The sequence below is a fragment of the Ranitomeya variabilis genome, chromosome 4 (assembly GCF_051348905.1).
Source record: "Ranitomeya variabilis isolate aRanVar5 chromosome 4, aRanVar5.hap1, whole genome shotgun sequence".
Classification (NCBI taxonomy): domain Eukaryota; kingdom Metazoa; phylum Chordata; class Amphibia; order Anura; family Dendrobatidae; genus Ranitomeya; species Ranitomeya variabilis.
Genome location: NC_135235.1, coordinates 597,203,324 through 597,225,557, shown reverse-complemented (window position 1 = coordinate 597,225,557; position 22,234 = coordinate 597,203,324). Strand labels below are relative to the sequence as shown.

The window sequence follows — 22,234 nt, the reverse complement described above, 5'->3', positions numbered from 1 at the left end:
TAGTGAAAAAATCTAAGAGAAAACTTAGGATTCGGCTAATACCGCATTTTCACATTCGTGCGTCATGGTCCGAGCATGGACAGTTATCTACAGAGTGCCCACTGGTCTCTTAGGCATCTACAGCATTAGGCTATTAAAGGGACACTGTCACCTGAATTTGGAGGGAACAATCTTTAGCCATAGGGGCGGGGTTTTCGGGTGTTTGATTCACCCTTTCCTTACCCGCTGGCTGCATGCTGGCTGCAATATGGGATTGAAGTTCATTCTATGTCCTCCGTAGTACACGCCTGCACAAGGCAATCTTGTCTTGCGCAGGCGTGTACTATGGAGGACAGAGAATGAACTTCAATCCCATATTGCAGCCAGCATGCAGCCAGCGGGTAAGGAAAGGGTGAATCAAACACCCGAAAACCCCGCCCCTATGGCTAAAGATTGTTCCCTCCAAATTCCGGTGACAGTGTCCCTTTAAGTTTGGGTCAAGAGACCTAAACATCACGGGACATGTGGCATAAGCAATTGAATGATCATAGGTTCAAGTCCCCTAAGGAGACTGAAAAATAAAGTAAAAAATAAAGGTTTTCAAAACATACAATACAAATATAAACATTCAAATAACCCCTTTACTTTCCCCATTAAAAATAAAGAAAAATTAAACATATGTGGTATCACTCTTTCCGTAAAAGCCTGATCTGCCAAAATATAAAACTAATTAACTTGATTGGTTAATGTCGTCGAGAGAAAAAAAATCAAAATGGCAGATCTGTAAAATTTTGGTCACAGCAAAAAAATACAATAAGAAACAATCAAACCGTTATATCTATAAAAACATAAACTCGACAAGCAAAAAATAAGCCTTCATACAACTCTACTGACAGAGGATTGAAAGGGTTAAGGATCTCGGAAAATGGCAACATATACTCTTTTTTTTTTTTTTTTTTTAGAAATTTCAATTTTTTTTGCCATATACATGAAAAAAAAACCTATGCATATATGGTATTGCCATAATCGTACTGACCAAGAGAAACATATTGTCAGGTAATTTTACCATACAATGATCGCTGTAAAAACAGAAGTTAAAAAAACAATTGCATTTTCTTACACAATTTCACTACATTTGTAATTTTTTTCCTGTCTCTAGTACAGGAAATGGTAAAACAAATCGTGTCATTCAAAACTACAACTCATCCTGCAAAGAACTAGCCCTTATTCTGCTACGTGGGTGAATGAAGAGTTAAGGCTCTTGGAGAAAGGGGAGGAAAAAAAAGACAAAAAAAGCAAAAATGGAAAATTGTCTGGTTGGGAAGGAATTAAAGATGTATGGGTAAATGATTCTGCATGTTTACTATAGGGCTCGTGCAGACGATAGAAATAGTTAGACGAGTGTTATCCGTGTTTTTCAAGTACAGCACTTGTTATCAAGTTAATCTATGGGGCTGTGCACATGACCAATTTTTTGTTTGAATGGCACTCGACCATTCAACTCTATCAGTTCGTGGAACAAATCGGACCTCAATCAGGTGACATCTGAGTCCGGTCCAATTTTCACGTACTGATATTATAGAGAAGGTGGAGACTATTTTTTTAGGCATCTCCGAGAAAATCAGCTCATATCCTGATCAGAGTCAGATTAGCATAACGGGACTGATTTTCCCGAATGTGGAGAAAACGGTGGTGTGACCTTAGCCATAAGAGATGTATGTTTCCATCCTGCTTTCTGAACACAATTTATGTCTGACACAGAAATCTCACATAGTGCGATATACAATAGTGTGAAGTCAGCCTTAATTTATCAGGAATGCTAAGGTAATTGCAACATACTGTACAATTCAAGGAAATATTGATGGGATGGCTCTAGTGATCAATCCCGAGAAAGCAAAGTGCACGATGAAGTGCAGTGTTAGTTGCATCAGTCTAGAGAATAACACATTGTAAATTAAATTTTAAAATAAATCTAGAAAATTTTAGAATTATTGGACATAGGTAGATATATGATGTCTGTATTGTGTATTTGTTGTGTGTATTTGTGTTGATCAGTGATGTTGAAAGATATGCTGTTGGCAGTGTATTTTGACATCAGGGACACCAGACAGGTTTCAACTGAGGTACCAAACTAAGCATACTGACCAGTGCCCGTGTCAGCAGCAGGACGGTGCGCAACGAGGCGGTTTGTATTGATGTCACCCAACTCTGATTCAGTGTCGCCCCTTCACGAAAGCCACATTGCTGCGCAGAAGAAAGGTCTGGCAAGCTACTTATGCCAAGAATACTTAATGGAGAGTACAACTAATGGAATTCCATATAGAGCTGGAAGATGCACCCCTAGTTCGGAAGGCACTCAACAAGCTACTGGGGAAGAGCCGATGGTCGATCTGAGTATGACCAATGCTCATGACGTGCCAGGATCAAGAACATCGCTTGGTCGAAAGTGAAGATCGAAGCTGGCCCTGGTGGTCCTTGCTAGGCTTACACAAGATCGACCTTCCTACAGAGGATTCATCTATCAAGTCGTCATGGATCGAGATCAAGCCAAAGGACATTATTAATAATAATAATAAGTAAATACATTAAAAAATATAGTCACATTATCAAAAAGTCCTTCCACTTACAATAAATCACTTAACTGCACCACTTACATTCGAAAGTAATCAGAATAATGTCTTCTACAGACAGCTTTTTTCAGACTTTTCAGTTCCCGATGTAATCCCCCAGTATGTATTGTCTGGGATTCTGCCATCTGCTTTTGTTGTGAATATTCCAAACTCATCCCTAGCAATCTGATGTCCCCTGTCCGTACCTTGTCCAGGAGGACACTTCTCACACTCCCTATAGGAGAGGAAAGCCATTCTGAACTACACATCTCACATTAGTACTTTCCTGATATGATATCAGCAGCTTGTTAATAAGCTGGATAAACTCTGTTTTAACCTCTCAATATGCTGTAGTCACATTATGTTTATCAGCACATCATTCGGAGAAGGTATTGAGGCATTTACATCAGTTTTCTGATTTAAGAAAACTTACAAATTTGTGCTAAAATGGTAGATTCTTTGCTATGTTACACTTCTCGTAAAGGGAACCTGTCACTAAATTCATGCCACGGGCAGCATGAATTTCGGTGCTTTAGAGGAAATATACTTTGAAGAGCCGCCCAAGGACCATAAATGGACCTGACACATCCGGTGCCACCCTTGTCTGGCTTTTCTCCATGTGATTGATAGGTCTCTTACATGTGTGTACATAGTGATAGAGCTGTCAATAACCTGAAGCAGCGCTGGGAGTAGGTGGCCAGGGGGCAATGTAGGACTAGTCCTTTCTCTGGCTATGCTCCCCGGCTGGGTCTTCAAATTATGTGTTCTTTGAAATGCTACAGCATTTCAAGAAATTGTCAAAAATGATGGCACAAATCTGTCTCATACCAGGCTTAGATTTCAATTTCTGGTTCTCAAACAGGTAAAAGTGGCAACATATATAAAGAGGTGATTTTTAAGGGGAATCTTTGCTAGGAAATCTGAGAGCAGAATAATATAGGATAAGAGAGTCTGATTCCAACGATGTATCACTTATGGGACTGCTTGGTGGAGTTTTAATAGAATCCCTGTTTTATCTGTTGCAGATGTAGCAGTGGTCAGAATCCTCACCCACCACTGGCCAATTAGTGGTAGGGGTGGGGTTACATTAATTAGCCTGACTGCTGTGCACGTGACACCTAGTCATGCAGTGATAATAATATCCTGCTGATAAAACACTGATTGTATTAAAACTACAACACACAGCCTAGTAAGTGACACATCCTTGGAATCAGGCTCACTTGCCCTATATTATGCTGCTCTCAGATTAGATAGCAAAAATTACCAGCAAACAATACCTGCTGATAGATTCCTTTTAATAAAGGTGGCACAGTCTTAATCCAACATGCAACATGCAACATATGAAACGCCAGGTTAATTTGCCCCTTTATGGTACAGTGCATTTAGTTTTATTTTAATAAAATACATAAATAAAATAACAATAATCCACAATTTCTGGAATAAAACTAGTCATTTTCAATGCTGTAGGCGGTGAGGGTTAGGCAGCATTCTAGGGCAGGTGTTAGGGTTAGAACTCATGCCAATTCTACCTGTACCCTTTCTGAATGCTCAGTTACAGTGTGAGCAGTGGTTATACACTTTGCTAAAAAATAATTACAAAAATCCTGCATCCTGTAAAGTGAAAAGTAACACAGCAGTGAAAGCTGGCAGCATTTCTATCCATTGTGCAAAATGGCCAAGATTGAGGATAGAGTAAACATGCCAAGCAAACCGCGCCAGCAACTTATCCTTGTACAGTATGTCTTTGGTGATTGTTAAAAGAAGCCCTTGTCTTTAATCATGCTTCATTAGAGACTACATATGCTGCAGCGGTTACGTTCACGCACTACAAAGCCACGTAACATTGTCTATTATGAGGCCTTGGTATGTTACAGCCTTTTGTCCTAATTAATTCCATCCTGTTAACAAGAACAAATTATTTCAATTATGGTTTTCTGTGCTTTGAAGATGAGAAGGACTTAAAAAAAAATAACAAAAAAGTTATAGAAAAAGTTTAACAACAAAAGTATAAATAAGGATATAGGTTCAGTAAGAAGGCATTAAATGAACATGAGACAATATAGGCGTTACATAGCATCCGTCATTAAAATACTTTTTTTGTCATGTTATTTCCTAAACTTTAAAGAGTTAGACAGTAAAAAAATAATAATTATATCTGGAATGTGATAATTCAGCACACAATATGTACTATGTACTAAACCTTATATAGTTGCTTAAAGGGAATCAGTCATGGTGGATGGTTTTTTTTTCCACAAAGTTTGTACTGCATATGCACTGACATACTTTGGAGACAACGTAGTGGATTATGAGCTCTTCTCAGCACCCTTTACAGCGCCCATGGTGCTGCCACACTCACAATTGCTCCAGCACTGTATGGCACTGGAGCCCGTCACTCTGGAGCCTGGCACTCTGGAGGCGGGTGCTCTGAAGCCCGACACTCTGGAGCACAAAACTCTGGAGCGCGAAACTCTGGAGCCCCACTCTCTGGAGCCTGACACTCTGGAGCCCGACACCCTGGAGCACAATACTCTGGAGCCCGACACTCTGGAGGAAGGCACTCTGGAGCCCAGCACTCTGGAGCACGACACTCTGGAGGCCAACACTCTGGAAACCGGTACTCTGGTGCCCGATACTCTGGGGGCAGGCACTCTGGAGCCCAACACTCTGGAGCCCAACACTCTGGAGAATGACACTCTGTAGCTCAGCACTCTGTAGCCCGACACTCTGGAGCCTGACACTCTGGAGCCCGATACTCTGGAGGCCAACACTCTGGAGGCCAACACTCTGGAGGCCAACACTCTGGAGCCCGGCACTCTGGAGCCCAGCACTCTGAAGGCCAACACTCTGGAGTACGACACTCTGGAACACAACACTCTGGAGCCCAGCACTCTGGAGGCCGACACTCTGGAGCATTACACTGTGGAGCATGACACTCTGGAGGCCGACACTCTGGAGCGTTACACTCTGGAGCCTGATACTCTGGAGCCTGACACTCTGGAGGCAGGCATTCTAGAGGCTGACACTCTGGAGCCCAGCACTGTGGAGGTGGGCAATCTGGAGCCTGACACTCTGGAGGCTTACACTCTGGAGCACAATATTCTGGAGGCTGACACTCTGGAGCCCAACACTCTGGAGCCCGAGACTCTGGAGGCAGGCACTCTGGAGGCCAACACAGTGGAACCCGTCACTCTGGAGCATGACACTCTGGATCCCGGCACTCTGGAGCCCGACACTCTGGCGCCCGATACTCTGGAGGCAGGCACGCTGGAGCTCGACACTCTGGAGTCTGACACTCTGGAGCACAACACTCTGGAGAACAACACTCTGGAGCCCAACACTCTGGAGGCTGACACTCTGGAGCACGACACTGGAGCCCGACACTCTGGAGCCCGGCACTCTAGAGGCCGACACTCAGGGAGAACGACACTATGGAGCATGACACTCTGGAGCCCTACACTCTGGAGGCAGGCATTCTGGAGGCTGACACTCTGGGGCCTGACATCCTGAAGCCCGACACTATGGAGGCCAACACTCAGGAGCCCGACACTCTGGAGCACAACACTCTGGAGCCCAACACTCTGGAGGCCAACACTCTGGAGCAGGACACTCTGGAGCGCGGCTCCCTGGTGGCCAACACTCTTGAAGCTGACACTCTGGAGCATTACACTCTGGAGCATGACACTCTGGAGCCCTACACTCTGGAGGCAGGCATTCTGGAGGCTGACACTCTGGGGCCTGACATCCTGAAGCCCGACACTCTGGAGGCCAACACTCTGGAGCCCGACACTCTGGAGCACAACACTCTGGAGCCCAACACTCTGGAGGCCAACACTCTGGAGCAGGACACTCTGGAGCGCGGCTCCCTGGTGGCCAACACTCTTGAAGCTGACACTCTGGAGCATTACACTCTGGAGCATGACACACTGGAGCCCGACACTCCGGAGCACGACACTCTGGAGCACAACACTCTGGAGCCCGACACTCTGGAGGCCAACACTCTGGAGCACGACACTCTGGAGCACGACACTCTGGAGTACGACACTCTGGAGGCCAAGACTCTGGAGCACAACACTCTGGAGCTCGGCACCCTGGAGGCAAACATTCTGGAGGCAGGCACTCTGGAGGCCGACTCTCTGGAGCCTGACACTCTGGAGGCAGGCACTCTGGAGCCTGACACTCTGGAGGCAGGCACTCTGGAAGCCAACACAGTGGAACCCAACACTCTGGAGCATGACACTCTGGATTCTGGCACTCTGGAGCCTGACACTCTGGCGCCCGCCACTCTGGAGGCTGCCACTCTGGAAGCCAACACAGTGGAACCCAACACTCTGGAGCATGATACTCTGGAGCCCGACACTCTGGAGGTCAATACTATGGAGCACGACACTCTGGAGTACGACACTCTGGAGGCCAAGACTCTGGAGCACGACACTCTGGAGCCTGGCACTCTGGAGGTGAACACTCTGGAGGCCGACACTCTGGAGCATTACACTCTGGAGCATGACACTCTGGAGTCCGACACTCTGGAGGCAGGCATTCTGGAGGCTGACACTCTGGAGCCCAACACTCTTGAGCCCAGAACCATGGAGGTGGGTACTCTGGAGGCTTACACTCTGGAGCACGACACACTGCAGTCAGTATTCTGCTGTTACATCATGTCTAATACTCCAATCATCTCCAGAGCTGCAGTTACTATTCTGCTGTTACATTGTGTCTTATAATTCAGTCACCTCCAGAGCTGCAGTCACTATTCTGCTGTTACATCATGTCTAATACTCCAATCATCTCCAGAGCTGCAGTCACTATTCTGCTGTTACATCATGTCTTATACTCTAATCACCTCCAGAGCTGCAGTCACTATTCTGCTGTTACATCATGTCTTAAAGTCCAATCACCTCCAGCGCTGCAGTCACTATTCTACTGTTACATCATGTCTTATACTCTAATCACCTCCAGAGCTGCAGTCACTATTCTGCTGTTACATCATGTCTTAAAGTCCAATCACCTCCAGCGCTGCAGTCACTATTCTGCTGTTACATCATGTCTTATACTCCAATCACTTCCACAGCTGCAGTAACTATTCTGCTGCTACATCATGTAGCGCGCCAATACGGTTACATTCTGTGGCAGAGGAGGGAGAATCAATCTCCCTTCCCTGCCGCTCGGCTGCTATGGGGCCCCTTAGCAGGTGGGGGGGGGCCTCGGTGCCAGCAGTAAGCCCCCCGCCTGTCACCGCAAGGTCAGCTGTACCGGCATTTAACCAATACAGCTGATCACATTCATGGGAGGAGTGCTATGCTCCTCCCATCATCCCCCTGTCAGCGTCTGGCATCACCGATGCCGACACTGACAGGGGGTGCAATGACGTCACTGCCCGGCGCCCGCTGTCAGGAGATGAGCGGGTGCTAAGAGCTGCGGAGGAACCAGGAAGAAGATAGGTGAGTATTATTTATTTTTTATGGGGGCTGCCTTATATTACAGGGTCTGCCTATAGGGGTGCTGCCCTATACTACAGAGTCTGCTTAGAGGGGTGCTGCCTTATACTATAGGGTCTGCCTATAGAGGTGCTGCCTTATACTACAGAGTCTGCCTATGGGGTGCTGCCTTAGACTGCAGGGTCTGCCTATAGGGGTGCTGCCTTATACTATAGGGTCTGCCTATAGGGGTGCTGCTTTATACTACAGGGTCTGCCTATGGGGTGCTGCCTTATACTACAGGGTCTGCCTATAGGTTGCTGCTTTATACTACAGGGTCTGCCTGTAGGGGTGCTGCCTTATACTACAGGGTCTGCCTATGGGGTGCTGTCTTATACTACATGGCTTGCCTGTGGAGTGCTGCCTTATACTTCAGGGTCTGCCTATAGGGGTGCTGCTTTATACTACAGGGTCTGCCTATGAGGGTGCTGTCTTATACTACAGAGTTTGCCTGTGGGGTGCTGCCTTATACTACTGGGTCTGCCTGTGGGGTGCTGCCTTATACTGCAGGGTCTGCATATGGGGGTGCTGCCTTATACTACAGGGTCTGCCTACGGGGGTACTGCCTTATACTACAGGGTCTGCCTATGGAGGTGCTGCCTTACACTACAGGGTCTGCCTATGGGGTGCTGCCTTATACTACAGAGTCTGCCTATGGGTGCTGCCTTGTGCTATAGAGTCTGCCTATGGGGGGTGCATTATACAATATAGAGTTTGTCTATGGGGGCTGCCTTGTGCTATAGAGTCTGCCTATGGGGGTGCATTATACAATATAAAGTAGGCCTATGGGGAGTGCATTATACTATATGGAGGCTTATGGGGAGTGCATTATACTATATGGAGGCCTATGGGGAGTGCATTATACTACATTTAGGACTATCTGGTGCATTATACTATATGGAGGCTATCTATGGGGGCATCATACAGTGTGGATATTACAGTGAAGGAGCCATCAAACAGTTTGGAGGCTACTAAGGGGTCAGTAACCTGTGTATAACAGAGCATCATACTGTGTATAGGGGAGCTATACAGGGGGGAGACTCAGGACAACATTAAATGTAAAGTGGTCACTTATTGTTATAGGGGAACTCAGGTTACTGTGACTGTCAAAGGGGCACACAGGGCAATATTACTTTCTAGGGGGCAAAATGTGGGCACTGTTTTCTAGGGCACGTGCACCCGGCATTACTACATTCTAGAGGGTTGCTTTAGAATTTAGAGGGCACAGAGAACCACACAGCAGGTGCAGTAATAGGGACACATACGGCAGAAGCGGCTCGGTATTGGGGTATCAGGTGCAGTAATAGGGACACATACGGCAGCAGCAGCTCAGTATTGGGGTATCAGGTGCAGTAATAGGGACATATACGGCAGCAGCGGCTCAGTATTGGGGTATCAGGTGCAGTAATAGGGACATATACGGCAGCAGCGGCTCAGTATTGGGGTATCAGGTGCAGTAATAGGGACACATACGGCAGCAGCGGCTCAGTATTGGAGTATCAGGTGCAGTAATAGGGACACATACGGCAGAAGCGGCTCGGTATTGGGGTATCAGGGGCAGTAATAGGGACACACGGCAGCAGCAGCTCAGTATTGGGGTATCAGGGGCAGTAATAGGGACACATACAGCAGCAGCGGCTCAGTATTGGGGTATCAGGTGCAGTAATAGGGACACATACGGCAGCAGCGGCTCAGTATTGGAGTATCAGGTGCAGTAATAGGGACACATACGGCAGCAGCGGCTCGGTATTGGGATATCAGGTGCAGTAATAGGGACACATACGGCAGCAGCGGCTCAGTATTGGAGTATCAGGTGCAGTAATAGGGACACATACGGCAGCAGCGGCTCGGTATTGGGATATCAGGTGCAGTAATAGGGACACACACGGCAGCAGCGGCTCGGTATTGGGGTATCAGGTGCAGTAATAGGGACACATACGGCAGCAGCGGCCCAGTATTGGGGGTATCAGCAGGATGAGGAGTTTGTGCAGGTTGGGAATAGATGGTGATGGGGCTGGAATGTGAGAAGTGAAAAGAAGTGTGAGAAGTGTCTTTGTTGTAATCTCTGCAGATGAGTCCTGGGTGGAAGAACTTGTCATGTCGGTTCTCCTCCACTATTAGGGTGCGTCACCCAGTTGTAATCAAGGGGTCCACTCAGGGGCGTAACTACCGCGGTCGCAGCGGTCGCCATTGCGACCGGGCCCCGCAGGTCAGGGGCCCCGGGTTGGCAGGTCAGTGCAGGGCCGGACTGGCCATCGGGCACTTCTGGCAAATGCCAGAAGAGCCGGTGCCAGTAGTGGGCCACTGCACTGTTCCCCCCCGCCCCCCACCAGTGCCGCCGCCGCCGCCACATTTAACTATACCGGCGTCTATGACACCGGTATAGTTCAATGCAATGATGGAGGAGAGAGCGTCTGCTGACGCCCCCTCTCCCATCATTCCCCGCTCTGCCTCTGACAGTACACTGCGGGTGCGCGATGACGTCATATCATCGCGCACCTGCAGTGTCCTGGGCAGACTGCAGCCGCCGGGAGCAGCGCGGGCAAAAGGAAAGGTGAGGAGTTTTTTTTTTTCTTTTTAACTGGACTGTGGGGCCATTATCGGGGGGGGGGGGGAGATGAGATGTGCGGGCTGTGCTGTATATATCCCTGTGCAGGCTGTGCTCTATATACCCCTGTGCGGGCTCTGCTGTATATATTCCTGTGCGGGCTCTGCTGTATATATCCCTGTGCGGGCTCTGCTCTATATACCCCTGTGCGGGCTGTGCTGTATATACCCCTGTGCGGGCTGTGCTCTATATACCCCTGTGCGGGCTCTGCTGTATATATCCCTGTGCGGGCTGTGCTCTATATACCCCTGTGTGGGCTGTGCTCTATATACCCCTGTGCAGGCTCTGCTGTATATATCCCTGTGCGGGCTCTGCTGTATATACCCCTGTGCGGGCTGTGCTGTATATACCCCTGTGCGGGCTGTGCTGTATATACCCCTGTGCGGGCTGTGCTCTATATACCCCTGTGCGGGCTCTGCTGTATATACCCCTGTGTGGGCTGTGCTCTATATACCCCTGTGCGGGCTCTGCTGTATATACCCCTGTGCGGGCTCTGCTGTATATATCCCTGTGCGGGCTGTGCTCTATATACCCCTGTGCGGGCTGTGCTCTATATACCCCTGTGCGGGCTGTGCTGTATATATCCCTGTGCGGGCTGTGCTCTATATACCCCTGTGCGGGCTCTGCTGTATATACCCCTGTGCGGGCTGTGCTCTATATACCCCTGTGCGGGCTCTGCTGTATATATCCCTGTGTGGGCTCTGCTGTATATACCCCTGTGCGGGCTCTGCTGTATATATCCCTGTGTGGGCTGTGCTCTATATACCCCTGTGCGGGCTGTGCTGTATATATCCCTGTGCGGGCTGTGCTCTATATACCCCTGTGCGGGCTCTGCTGTATATACCCCTGTGCGGGCTGTGCTCTATATACCCCTGTGCGGGCTCTGCTGTATATATCCCTGTGTGGGCTCTGCTGTATATACCCCTGTGCGGGCTCTGCTGTATATATCCCTGTGTGGGCTGTGCTCTATATACCCCTGTGCGGGCTGTGCTGTATATATCCCTGTGCGGGCTGTGCTGTATATATCCCTGTGCGGGCTGTGCTCTATATACCCCTGTGCGGGCTCTGCTGTATATACCACTGTGTGGGCTCTGCTGTATATATCCCTGTGCGGGCTGTGCTGTATATACCACTGTGTGGGCTCTGCTGTATATACCCCTGTGCGGGCTCTGCTGTATATATCCCTGTGTGGGCTCTGCTGTATATACCCCTGTGCGGGCTCTGCTGTATATATCCCTGTGCGGGCTGTGCTCTATATACCCCTGTGCGGGCTGTGCTGTATATATCCCTGTGCGGGCTGTGCTGTATATATCCCTGTGCGGGCTGTGCTCTATATACCCCTGTGCGGGCTCTGCTGTATATACCCCTGTGCGGGCTGTGCTCTATATACCCCTGTGCGGGCTCTGCTGTATATATCCCTGTGTGGGCTCTGCTGTATATACCCCTGTGCGGGCTCTGCTGTATATATCCCTGTGTGGGCTGTGCTCTATATACCCCTGTGCGGGCTGTGCTGTATATATCCCTGTGCGGGCTGTGCTCTATATACCCCTGTGCGGGCTCTGCTGTATATACCCCTGTGCGGGCTGTGCTCTATATACCCCTGTGCGGGCTCTGCTGTATATATCCCTGTGTGGGCTCTGCTGTATATACCCCTGTGCGGGCTCTGCTGTATATATCCCTGTGTGGGCTGTGCTCTATATACCCCTGTGCGGGCTGTGCTGTATATATCCCTGTGCGGGCTGTGCTGTATATATCCCTGTGCGGGCTGTGCTCTATATACCCCTGTGCGGGCTCTGCTGTATATACCACTGTGTGGGCTCTGCTGTATATATCCCTGTGCGGGCTGTGCTGTATATACCACTGTGTGGGCTCTGCTGTATATACCCCTGTGCGGGCTCTGCTGTATATATCCCTGTGTGGGCTCTGCTGTATATACCCCTGTGCGGGCTCTGCTGTATATATCCCTGTGCGGGCTGTGCTCTATATACCCCTGTGCGGGCTGTGCTGTATATATCCCTGTGCGGGCTGTGCTGTATATATCCCTGTGCGGGCTGTGCTCTATATACCCCTGTGCGGGCTCTGCTGTATATACCCCTGTGCGGGCTGTGCTCTATATACCCCTGTGCGGGCTCTGCTGTATATATCCCTGTGTGGGCTCTGCTGTATATACCCCTGTGCGGGCTCTGCTGTATATATCCCTGTGTGGGCTGTGCTCTATATACCCCTGTGCGGGCTGTGCTGTATATATCCCTGTGCGGGCTGTGCTGTATATATCCCTGTGCGGGCTGTGCTGTATATATCCCTGTGCGGGCTGTGCTCTATATACCCCTGTGCGGGCTCTGCTGTATATACCACTGTGTGGGCTGTGCTGTATATTGAGGCGGGGGGACCCGGGGTGGGGGAGGGGGGGGCCCATTTGGAAGTTCGCACCGGGGCCCATAACTTTGTAGTTACGCCACTGGGTCCACTGGTTAGGGGCCCGCTCAGAAGCTTCGCCCCCCCTGAACCAAAACCCTAGCTACGCCTCTGTGCTGTTATATCACGTCTTATATTCCAATCATCTCCAGAGCTGCAGTCACTATGCTGCTGTTACATCATGTTTTATACACCAATCATCTCCAGAGCTGCAGTGACAATTTCTATGTACAACTTCTTAGTATACAGATTCACAGTAAGTGTATGGCCTTAACAATATAAACACTCTAATTTAATCTTATTTATCTATTCCTTTAATCTTTAATTTTTTAGTTATCTTTTTTTAAATATTTTTAAAAGGGGTGTCGTTTATGCTCATAAAAATTAGGGGCAATCTGTAATTTTAGGTTCAGATGTCCAGAAATAATTTAAAGGGAATCTGTCAGCAGGATTTCACCCACCAAACTATATATGTGTGTAGACAAGTCCAGCAATACATTTACATGGCCTATCCGTTCCTCTTTTACTGAAAAATAATTGATATGCAAATGAGGCTGAAGTGCTACTGTAGATCTGAAGGTTGGCAACCCTGCTCTCATGCCAAAACATTAACTGTTTCTAAAAACTGCTTTTTTTTGGTTTCTAGAAGGAAATGTTTTAGAAATCTGTTAAGGATTCTGCCCTTTAGCATTTGCAAAGCCTCTGTCTTGGGCGTAAGGCCTTATACTTTTGAGTATTAAATCATTAAAAGCCGCTTTACAATCGAAGTTACCTATAAAAGGAAAACAAGGTCTGTACTTCCCCTAACAATGCCAGGATTACATATATTACGCAGCACATGTCAGTAACCACATGTTTTGCATCAGTTTAGTGTAGAAGCAGGAAGATTAAATTGTCAACCTGTACGGTAGAGACATCAGAAAAACACATAATCAATCTGTACACGGAGTTCTCCTGGAAGGCTGTGGCAAACTTCAAGAATGCCTTTGGAAATCAGGTGCAGACCCAAACTGTGTATTTGCCCTGGGAATGCCAGGCATATTGTACTATGAAGTGCAGGTCGTTATCCAAGGTACCCTCCTACTTGCCTTAATTCGTATTATCCTTTGATTATGATATGTGTCATCAACCCTTCTCTATAGATAATAGATAAGGGCGGTGTAGACCGATGTGCAGTGAGATAGAAAGCAAGTTTGCAATTTGCTTGCTTTTTCTATCTGCCTCAATTCACCTCCTAACCCTGATTTTCTCTTTTTTTGCTTTTGTTTATTTGTTTGTTGACGGCAATCAATTAGGTGACATGACATGAGCAGCGCTCACAAGCTCTTGCCTATTGAGCTTGTAAGTACTGCACTGAGATCGTTGGAGAATGATATTAGCTCCTCATGCTGGTGGGCTTCAGCCCCACAGTGTTTTCTCTCATAGCAGCATTGGAGGCACACAGATCAAGCAGTGTGATGATCACTAGCCTGAACTGTCAATCAATCAGAAGCTCCTGTATCCACACCAACTTGGGGAGTGGTGTGGTCCTAAAGAAAAATCATGAGCACCCTTTAGGCTGGGGCAACATGGTGACTTTTCTGGTGACACTTGTCTTGCTACATCGCAGCGCAATCAAAGTGAATGGGATTGTATTGCGACTCCGAGGGCCTTACAACTGCGACAAACAAGTTGCAAAAAGTCCAACTGCTTGTCCCAGCTTCCTTAGGGTTGCAATGCGACCCCATTCACTTGCAATGCAGCAGGGACACCTAGTGAAAAGTCACAGTGTATCCCCAGCCTTAAAAATAAAGGGAAAACGCAACAATCAACACTGCTCCACAATCCCGCAAGTGCAAAGGGAACCAGATCACACATAATTGGAATGTAAAAGACAATTGATTCCTTTATTGTTTTGTGCATTGTGTTTCAACCTTTCAAAGGGCCTTCATCAGTCAAAGATTGCCTGATGAACACCCTGTTTTGGGGTTTAAAAGGCCTAGGTGTTGTAGCACCCCAGTACAAGAAAAGAATCCATCTTCTGTCACATTCCAAGTGGGCCACCTCATGTGGAAATTGTGATAGAGCTCATTGATTTTTCTCGTATGCAAAACCGGTCCGAGAGTCATCGGAGTTTGGCCAGTGTCTGTTTTTGCTATTAGAGTTTAGTCATCAGTTTTTCTCGAGTGAAAAAAAATTATGGCGGTTTCTCAAGCTTCTCTTATCAAACAGTCTGTGAAAAATGGATAGGACGTGGATGGTGTCCGAGTGTTGATTTTTTCACTGACCCATAGACTTGTATTGGCGAGTTTCATCTGACATTTGGGTCAATATCGGACATGTCTACCTCCTTTTGTGCAGACTCAGTCGGAGTAAAAAAATTGGACATGTGAACTACGCCCTAGACTATCATAGGCATGAGCGCTGTCCATAAAAAACACAGAGATAGATGAATGAGCCCTTGGTCTGGTGGTCCGAGGTACAGAATGAAGCGTTTTACATTTCCTCTTCTCCAGACAGTGTTATGACATTTTAGTTTGCCTCTACTGAGCACAGAGATCATTCAGGAAAAAAAACCCTCAACCACTTCCTCAGTGAACTTCCTCCCATGCACTTTTCTAATGAAAATAATCTAAATCCATCTTCGGTATTTTTTTTATTATTATTTGCACTGAAATGTGATTTTTTTTTTCAATGTATCGAGTTTTACACAGTGAACGAACTGTAACATTATGGATGCAAATAAGACCAATATAAAGCACCCTACAGGTGGAAAAGTCAGGATTTTTTTCACTGGTATCTTGCTGTATTTTTTTTATATCTGTCTAGATTTGCTAGCATCTTGGCCTTGCAGCAAAAATGCTGTCAAGTCTATGGGTGCGAAAAAATAATCAGATCTTTTACGGATCATATAGCATCCGATTTTTACGGATACATTGCAATTCTTAACATGGAAAAATGTATTTGTTCTTGTAACTTTTATTAACTTTTGATGTATAATGGAGGCCATATGAATGACAATACAGATGAAAAACATCATTTTTTTGGATGAAAATCAAACTTTTTTTTATACGCTCGTGTAAATTTAGCCTCACATCCGCAGTATGAGTTAAGATATGTTCCTCATGGCACCCGAAGTTCCCCATACTATAATAATATCAGCTCTATCAGCTTCCTCTGTTTTTGCCGAAATCTTCAACAGAGGCTCCTGATAGAGGTTTGAACAGAGCCTCATGATAAGGGGAGAGTCAGACGGCCGTATAACCCGGACAAGCATCGCAACGCATTGCTCGGACTGGCTGTCGGCTCTCCCCACCCGACCGTGACAGCTGCATAGAAATACATGCTGACACACTTGGGTTGGAACAGCCGCTCTCCAGTCCAAGCATTGCGTTGCGATCCTTATCATCTGACGCTCCCCTTATTTGTAATAAATATGATAATTTGTAATGAAGAAAAACAAATTATTTGGAGAGATAAAGAAGTGTTTGAACATGTGACATGGGTCACAGATTACAGAGAGCGCAGGAAGCTACTATAGATAACTCAGATAAAAATACTGTAAAGCAAAAAAAATGTAAAATTATTCTCACCACTTCTTTCCCCCACAGATCCAACACTTGCACTCCGGCAATTCTCTCAGTCTTTGTTTATAAGCAGCTGGCACAAAAATTTTGCCAATCAGGTGCCGTAATAGTCCAAGCTGTAGTATTGTCAGTGGTAAGAGCCGTGGTCACATGCCGGACACTGACTGGGAAGATTGTCCATAGAAATTTTTTTTATTTTTTTTAAGGCGTGGGGTATTTTCCAAAATTTGTAACTGCTTTAAGTTGTTTTAACCTCCTTAAAGAGGACCTGTTACCTGCCATAAATATTTACTTTTTTACTTCGTCGAAAGGCTGCTGTCCTACTGAATCTGGCGCTGTTGTTTGTTCAAATGGGACTCTTCAGAAACCCAGTTCTCGGTATTGGGAAGGGGTCCAAGTGGTCAGACACCTAGCTATCATGTGGATAGGAGATAACTACCAGACTTCTGGACTTGAGAATACCCCTTAAAGACAACAAGTATGTTGAGGATTCGAAAATCCATAGCATGCTCTCAAATCAGGTATGCATGGACCTCTCAAATATTGCCTTCATTTCCACAAGGCCCACTCTATCTCCAACTGAGACCAGGAGAGTCTACATGCAAGAAAGGAGCTGTTTCGGCCAAGTCATCCAGCAGCTGCTGGCCACATACTGCCATGAATGCAAAATAGGTCATCATCAATTCTAACAGACACCATCTTCACTACGTGAAAAAAGTGACCACAAAGGTGTCACCACAATTAGATCAAATGTCTAATCTTCCTTTTTATAAACCATAGTGTAACCGCGACCATTATTTGCGGAGCATATATTTGTAGGAGGACATATAATATTACAATGCAGCAAAACTAGATTGCACTGTGAAAATGTAATATTTTACTATATTTTTGCATAGAAGTGAGAAGAGTTCAAACAAAATATTTGTCCAATATTTTTCATCGCTTTGGTTTCCTGACAGACCAGTTTGCCATAAAAGTTTTGCATTGTTTGCAGATTTGGTGAACCTTGGTAGTAATGCTATAAATTCCACAGGAAATCAAGTGGATAAGTTCAAAATTTCATGTCACGAGGATTTATTCTTGGAATGATTTTTTGCACCAGTGGGCAAAATGTGAAAGTAGAAGCTTTTGGCAGCAGCTCTCCCGTCACAGCCACTGCCAATCACAAAAATAGAACATTAATGGTGCTTGGAAACAGGGCTGTGGAGTCGGAGTCAGAGCCCATTTTGGTGGAGTCAGAGTTGGAGTCGGAGTTCGTAAAAAAAGCCTAACAAAGCCACTCAAAGTTCTTTGTACTGCTGTTACTACGTTCTATGGTCAAACCCTACTGAACAGGCATTAGTGTCATCTCCTATCAAAAAGCCATAATCCACCCCTTTAAGCACTGCAGCTCCTACATAGTTTTTTCTTCCATTTGAATGGAGTGATGTGACATAGCGGGTGGACACAGACACCAGAGTGCAAGTGAAAAGCCCAAAAGATCACGATCCCTTAGTACTCACAATGGAAAGGCATAAAGAGAGGTCAGACCCACTGATCGTAATGTAATGGCATCTGCCAAAATGGAAATTTTTTTAAAAATAGCCAACTCTCAGCTTCACCAAAGCACCACCAGGTCCTCCACTGGTCTTTGCTTCCCTGCAGTGGTGAGGCACTGCAATCATAGACCTCAATGCCAGCATGTCCGGCACTACATTGTCCAGTTATAGGCGTGAGTGGTCAAGTATGTACACGATGATGGCATTGAGATCTATGATTGCAGTGCCTCACCACTGCAGGGAAGCAAAGACCAAAGAAATTAGATTAGCTGGACCCCATATGCTCTGCGCTGGAGAAGCTTGGGTTTGAATAGATGAGCATTGTTTGTTTTTCTTTTCTTTTTTTCATTTTATCACTTTTCTTGCTTTTGAGTAAATTTTCTCAAAGAAGTATTTATAAGCCAAAACCCAGAGTTAAGATGTACAAATGTTTTCACTATAGTTTTTTATCCTCATGTTTTAATTTTGGCCTTGGTTTACAAATACTAGTACTGACCAAAATACCCAAGTGTGACTATTGCCCCAAGCCAATTTTGTAAACAGTATAGACAGTCATTTTAAATAATGTAATTTAAGGGGTTGTGCCAAGTTTAGAAGTTATCCCCTATCTGTAGTTAAAAGGAAAAAATTACTGATAACTTGGGGGGTCAATCCTGAGAACTATCTGTTGGCGCCACGGGCAGAAAAAAACACCATAAGGGCTCCATCTTTTTAACAGATAGCACTTGTCCCCATGTTTTTTTAGGGGCTGTACACTTGTCCCATTTCTTCCTAGTCAGCTTAAGGAAAAAAATCGCAGGATGCACGGTTTGGCTCCGAGAATTGGACATCGCCCGCCCATTCAACTCTATGGGAAAAAAGTGGAAAAAATGAGAGATTACACTCTGATGAATCTCAGACTAGTCTGATCAGAGTGTAATTAGCATAATCTGATAGATTTTCTCAATTGAAGGAAAAACGGTCGTATGACCCTAGCCTTATAGTTGTTCTTTGAAAGAATTATTAAAGGGGTTGATCCAAGTTTGGAAGTTATCCTCTCCTTTTAGACTGGGTTCTTCAAAGCCCCATTCTACACATCGGTGGGTGCCCCAGCAGTTTGACCCCCAGCAATAAAAAAGTTATTTCCTATATGTAGTGGATAACTTCCAGACTTTGACCAACTCTTTTAATAGTTCTTTTCTGGCCATGGCGCCCACAGATAGACCATATTATTTCAGATTGGATTTACACAGTTAATCTTAACGTGGTTTTGCTATATTTAAGTCTGGGAGGTATAAAAACTATCCAAAGAGTTAAAGCAGCCAGCCATCTGCCGCTCTCCTGCATCACATTGTGGTTTGTCCTCCCTAAATAAATCAATGTATTATCTTGTAGAAACATGTAAATATTTGTTCGGCATACAAACTAGATGCATGCAAAATTAGAAATGTACACACATATGCTGTGAGCTCCATGCAAATTGTAGCTTTGCCGAATCCTCTGCCTTAACCCCTACAAGACCAACTTTCTAAAGCGCACAGACACCTTCTAGGGATGTATGATAATTATGTTGTAAGAATTTACAGTTTTGATTTTCTTACCATGCAGATCCCATCATTAATCTCAAATGTAATGCCGACACATAAGCAACAAATACATCAACATGGTAAAAATCAAGACAAAAATAGTCTCCTTGGAGAATACCGTTTTTGCACAAATGTAAGTTGTCAACCTGCCAACAGCAGATAAACAGCAGGGCAGAGCACAGCTGGATTAATTAGGATCCACTCTTTGGTCCAGTAAAGGCGGACACCATGATGGAAACCCAACGGACACAGTTACAGTCACTGAGGTCCTTCAGACATTGTTGGTGACCGTCTTAAGACATATCTGGTATTTCCACTATTTCCATTATTCTGGAGGTAGCAGATTAGCAGAAAAGAAGACGGCACATGGGAACAAAGCCTAATGAACGTACAAACTAGCATACAAACATCTGAAATAAACAAGATAAATATTACTTATGCTTTTATCCCCATTACTAGAGAAGCTCTCCCTAGAGAAACTATGGAAAATTTCCATTTTAGTCCAATTTTACAAAACTTATCTGAATTAAGGTCATGTATCCATCCTTCCATCTAGCCTAATTATTTACAAACCTTCATAGTCAAACAGGATGTTGAAATCTAAGTCATCTTCAGGGTTGTCTTTATGGTCACAACTGGCCAAAAGGTCAGTGACTCGGTCGACGTAGCTCATCTTTATAATATCTTTACAGGTCAGCACAAATCCTCAAGTCAAGAAGACCAAGGATCCAGAGATTCTCCCTTCTAAAAAAAAAAAAAGAAAACTATATCCACTATCAAAATTCACTAGAAAAATTTTAATCCTTGGAAAAACAAAGTCTTGATGTTCCTGGAGCTCATTTGGGAGGACCCCTAGAATATGTGGCACTGGTACAGGCAATGATGCAAGTAGGATGGTCCTCGTCAAAGGTGTCCAAAAGTGATGGCTGGCTGGAGGACAAGCGCGGTTTAGAGAGGCTTGGTGACAAGGGATCACAAGTGTGTGAAATTGGCAGAAGTACAGAAAGAGCTAGTGCTGAACTTCCTGCTCAATACAGACACCTGCTATGGAAGAGGCGTGTTCTGCAGCCACAACTGGGGAAGCTAGCGTGTCAGCAGCCAGTGTCACTGTGACACGGCCCCTCTGCACAGACCAGGAACAACACTTCTGCTAACCCCTTCACAATGCACACAGAGCAAACCATCATGAAAAAGAACAAAGGTACAGTGCCAGCTGCAAAGAAACCATCCAAAAATGCACTACGACACTATGCGGATGATCATTAACTAGCCTCCCGAGATACTTCAGTTGATATCCAACAGTTTGCACAGTGCATTGCACAAAAAAAATTAACATGACCACACAACGGTCACTAGACAAGTCATAGAACTGGACATTTATTAGGAAAAACTGCAAGGCACAGAGGAGCTGAGTAAAAAATGCAGATTTAGGATTTGTGTGAAAGAGCATCTAGGAAGTCCCTTTCCGTACACAGAAATTTATTGCACGACTTGCCTACTTTGGACACATCATACGAAGAGAGCAATCACTGGAGAAGGACATCATGGTCGGAAAAATAGAAGGAACAAGGCGAAGAGGAAGACCTATATACTATCAAGATAACGGTAGAGAAGGCCATGGTGGTCCTATCTAGGTTTGCGCAAGATCGATCTTCATACAGATCATTCATTCATCAAATCACCATGGCATGAGATCACAAAAAGAAAAAAACGTACCAGGATACCCATTCACCTATGTTTCCAAATGTAGTATTTAGAGAGCTGGGAGCAAAAGCTGTTGCAAAGCAGTAATTAGATGGGGAAAAAAGAGGTGGGTTTGTCCAGATCGAGGCAGGTAGGTTAAATTTAGCAATTTTATTTCAAACATTTAAGATCCATAGAAGAGTGGTGAATAGAAACTGATCATCAATGCGTTTCAAGCGTTCTATGCGTTACTTATCACAATGGAATAGATTGTAGATGCCTTTCCAGAATAAATTAAAGCTGATGGCCGCTTTATAATGGGAAAACCTGTTGACAGGTTGCCTTTAAGGGGCATGTGACTCTTAATGTATTTGGCACGTGTTTCATTTGCCAGTATAGGAAATACAGTGGGTACGGAAAGTATTCAGACCCCTTTAAATGTTTCACTCTTTGTTTCATTGCTGCCATTTGGTAAATTCAAAAGAGTTCATTTCTTTCACATTAATGTACACTCTGCACCCCATCTTGACTGAAAAAAAAACAGAAATGTAGAAATTTTTGCAAATTTAATAAAAAAGAAAAACTGAAATATCACCTGGTCATAAGTATTCAGACCCTTTGCTCAGACACTCATATTTAAGTCACATGCTGTCCATTTCCTTGTGATCCTCCTTGAGATGGTTCTACTCCTTCATTGGAGTCCAGCTGCGCTTAATTAAACTGATATGACTTGAATTGGAAAGGCACACACCTGCCTATATAAGACCTCACAGTGCATGTCAGACCAAATGAGAATC

The 22,234-nt window shown here is 45.4% G+C and overlaps 1 protein-coding gene across 2 annotated transcripts in view; it reads right to left on the bottom strand.

Annotated features, from left to right (window-relative positions):
* NFATC2 (nuclear factor of activated T cells 2) overlaps window positions 1-21,145 on the bottom strand; it is a 124,651-nt gene extending 103,506 nt beyond the window's left edge. For both annotated transcript variants that reach the window (XM_077253216.1, XM_077253215.1), the window contains exon 1: window positions 20,328-21,145. In XM_077253216.1, coding sequence (XP_077109331.1) covers window positions 20,328-20,427 — 100 coding nt within the window. In that variant the 5' untranslated portion in view covers window positions 20,428-21,145. The remainder of the gene's footprint in view (window positions 1-20,327) is intronic.
* Between the last annotated feature and the right edge of the window lie 1,089 nt (window positions 21,146-22,234).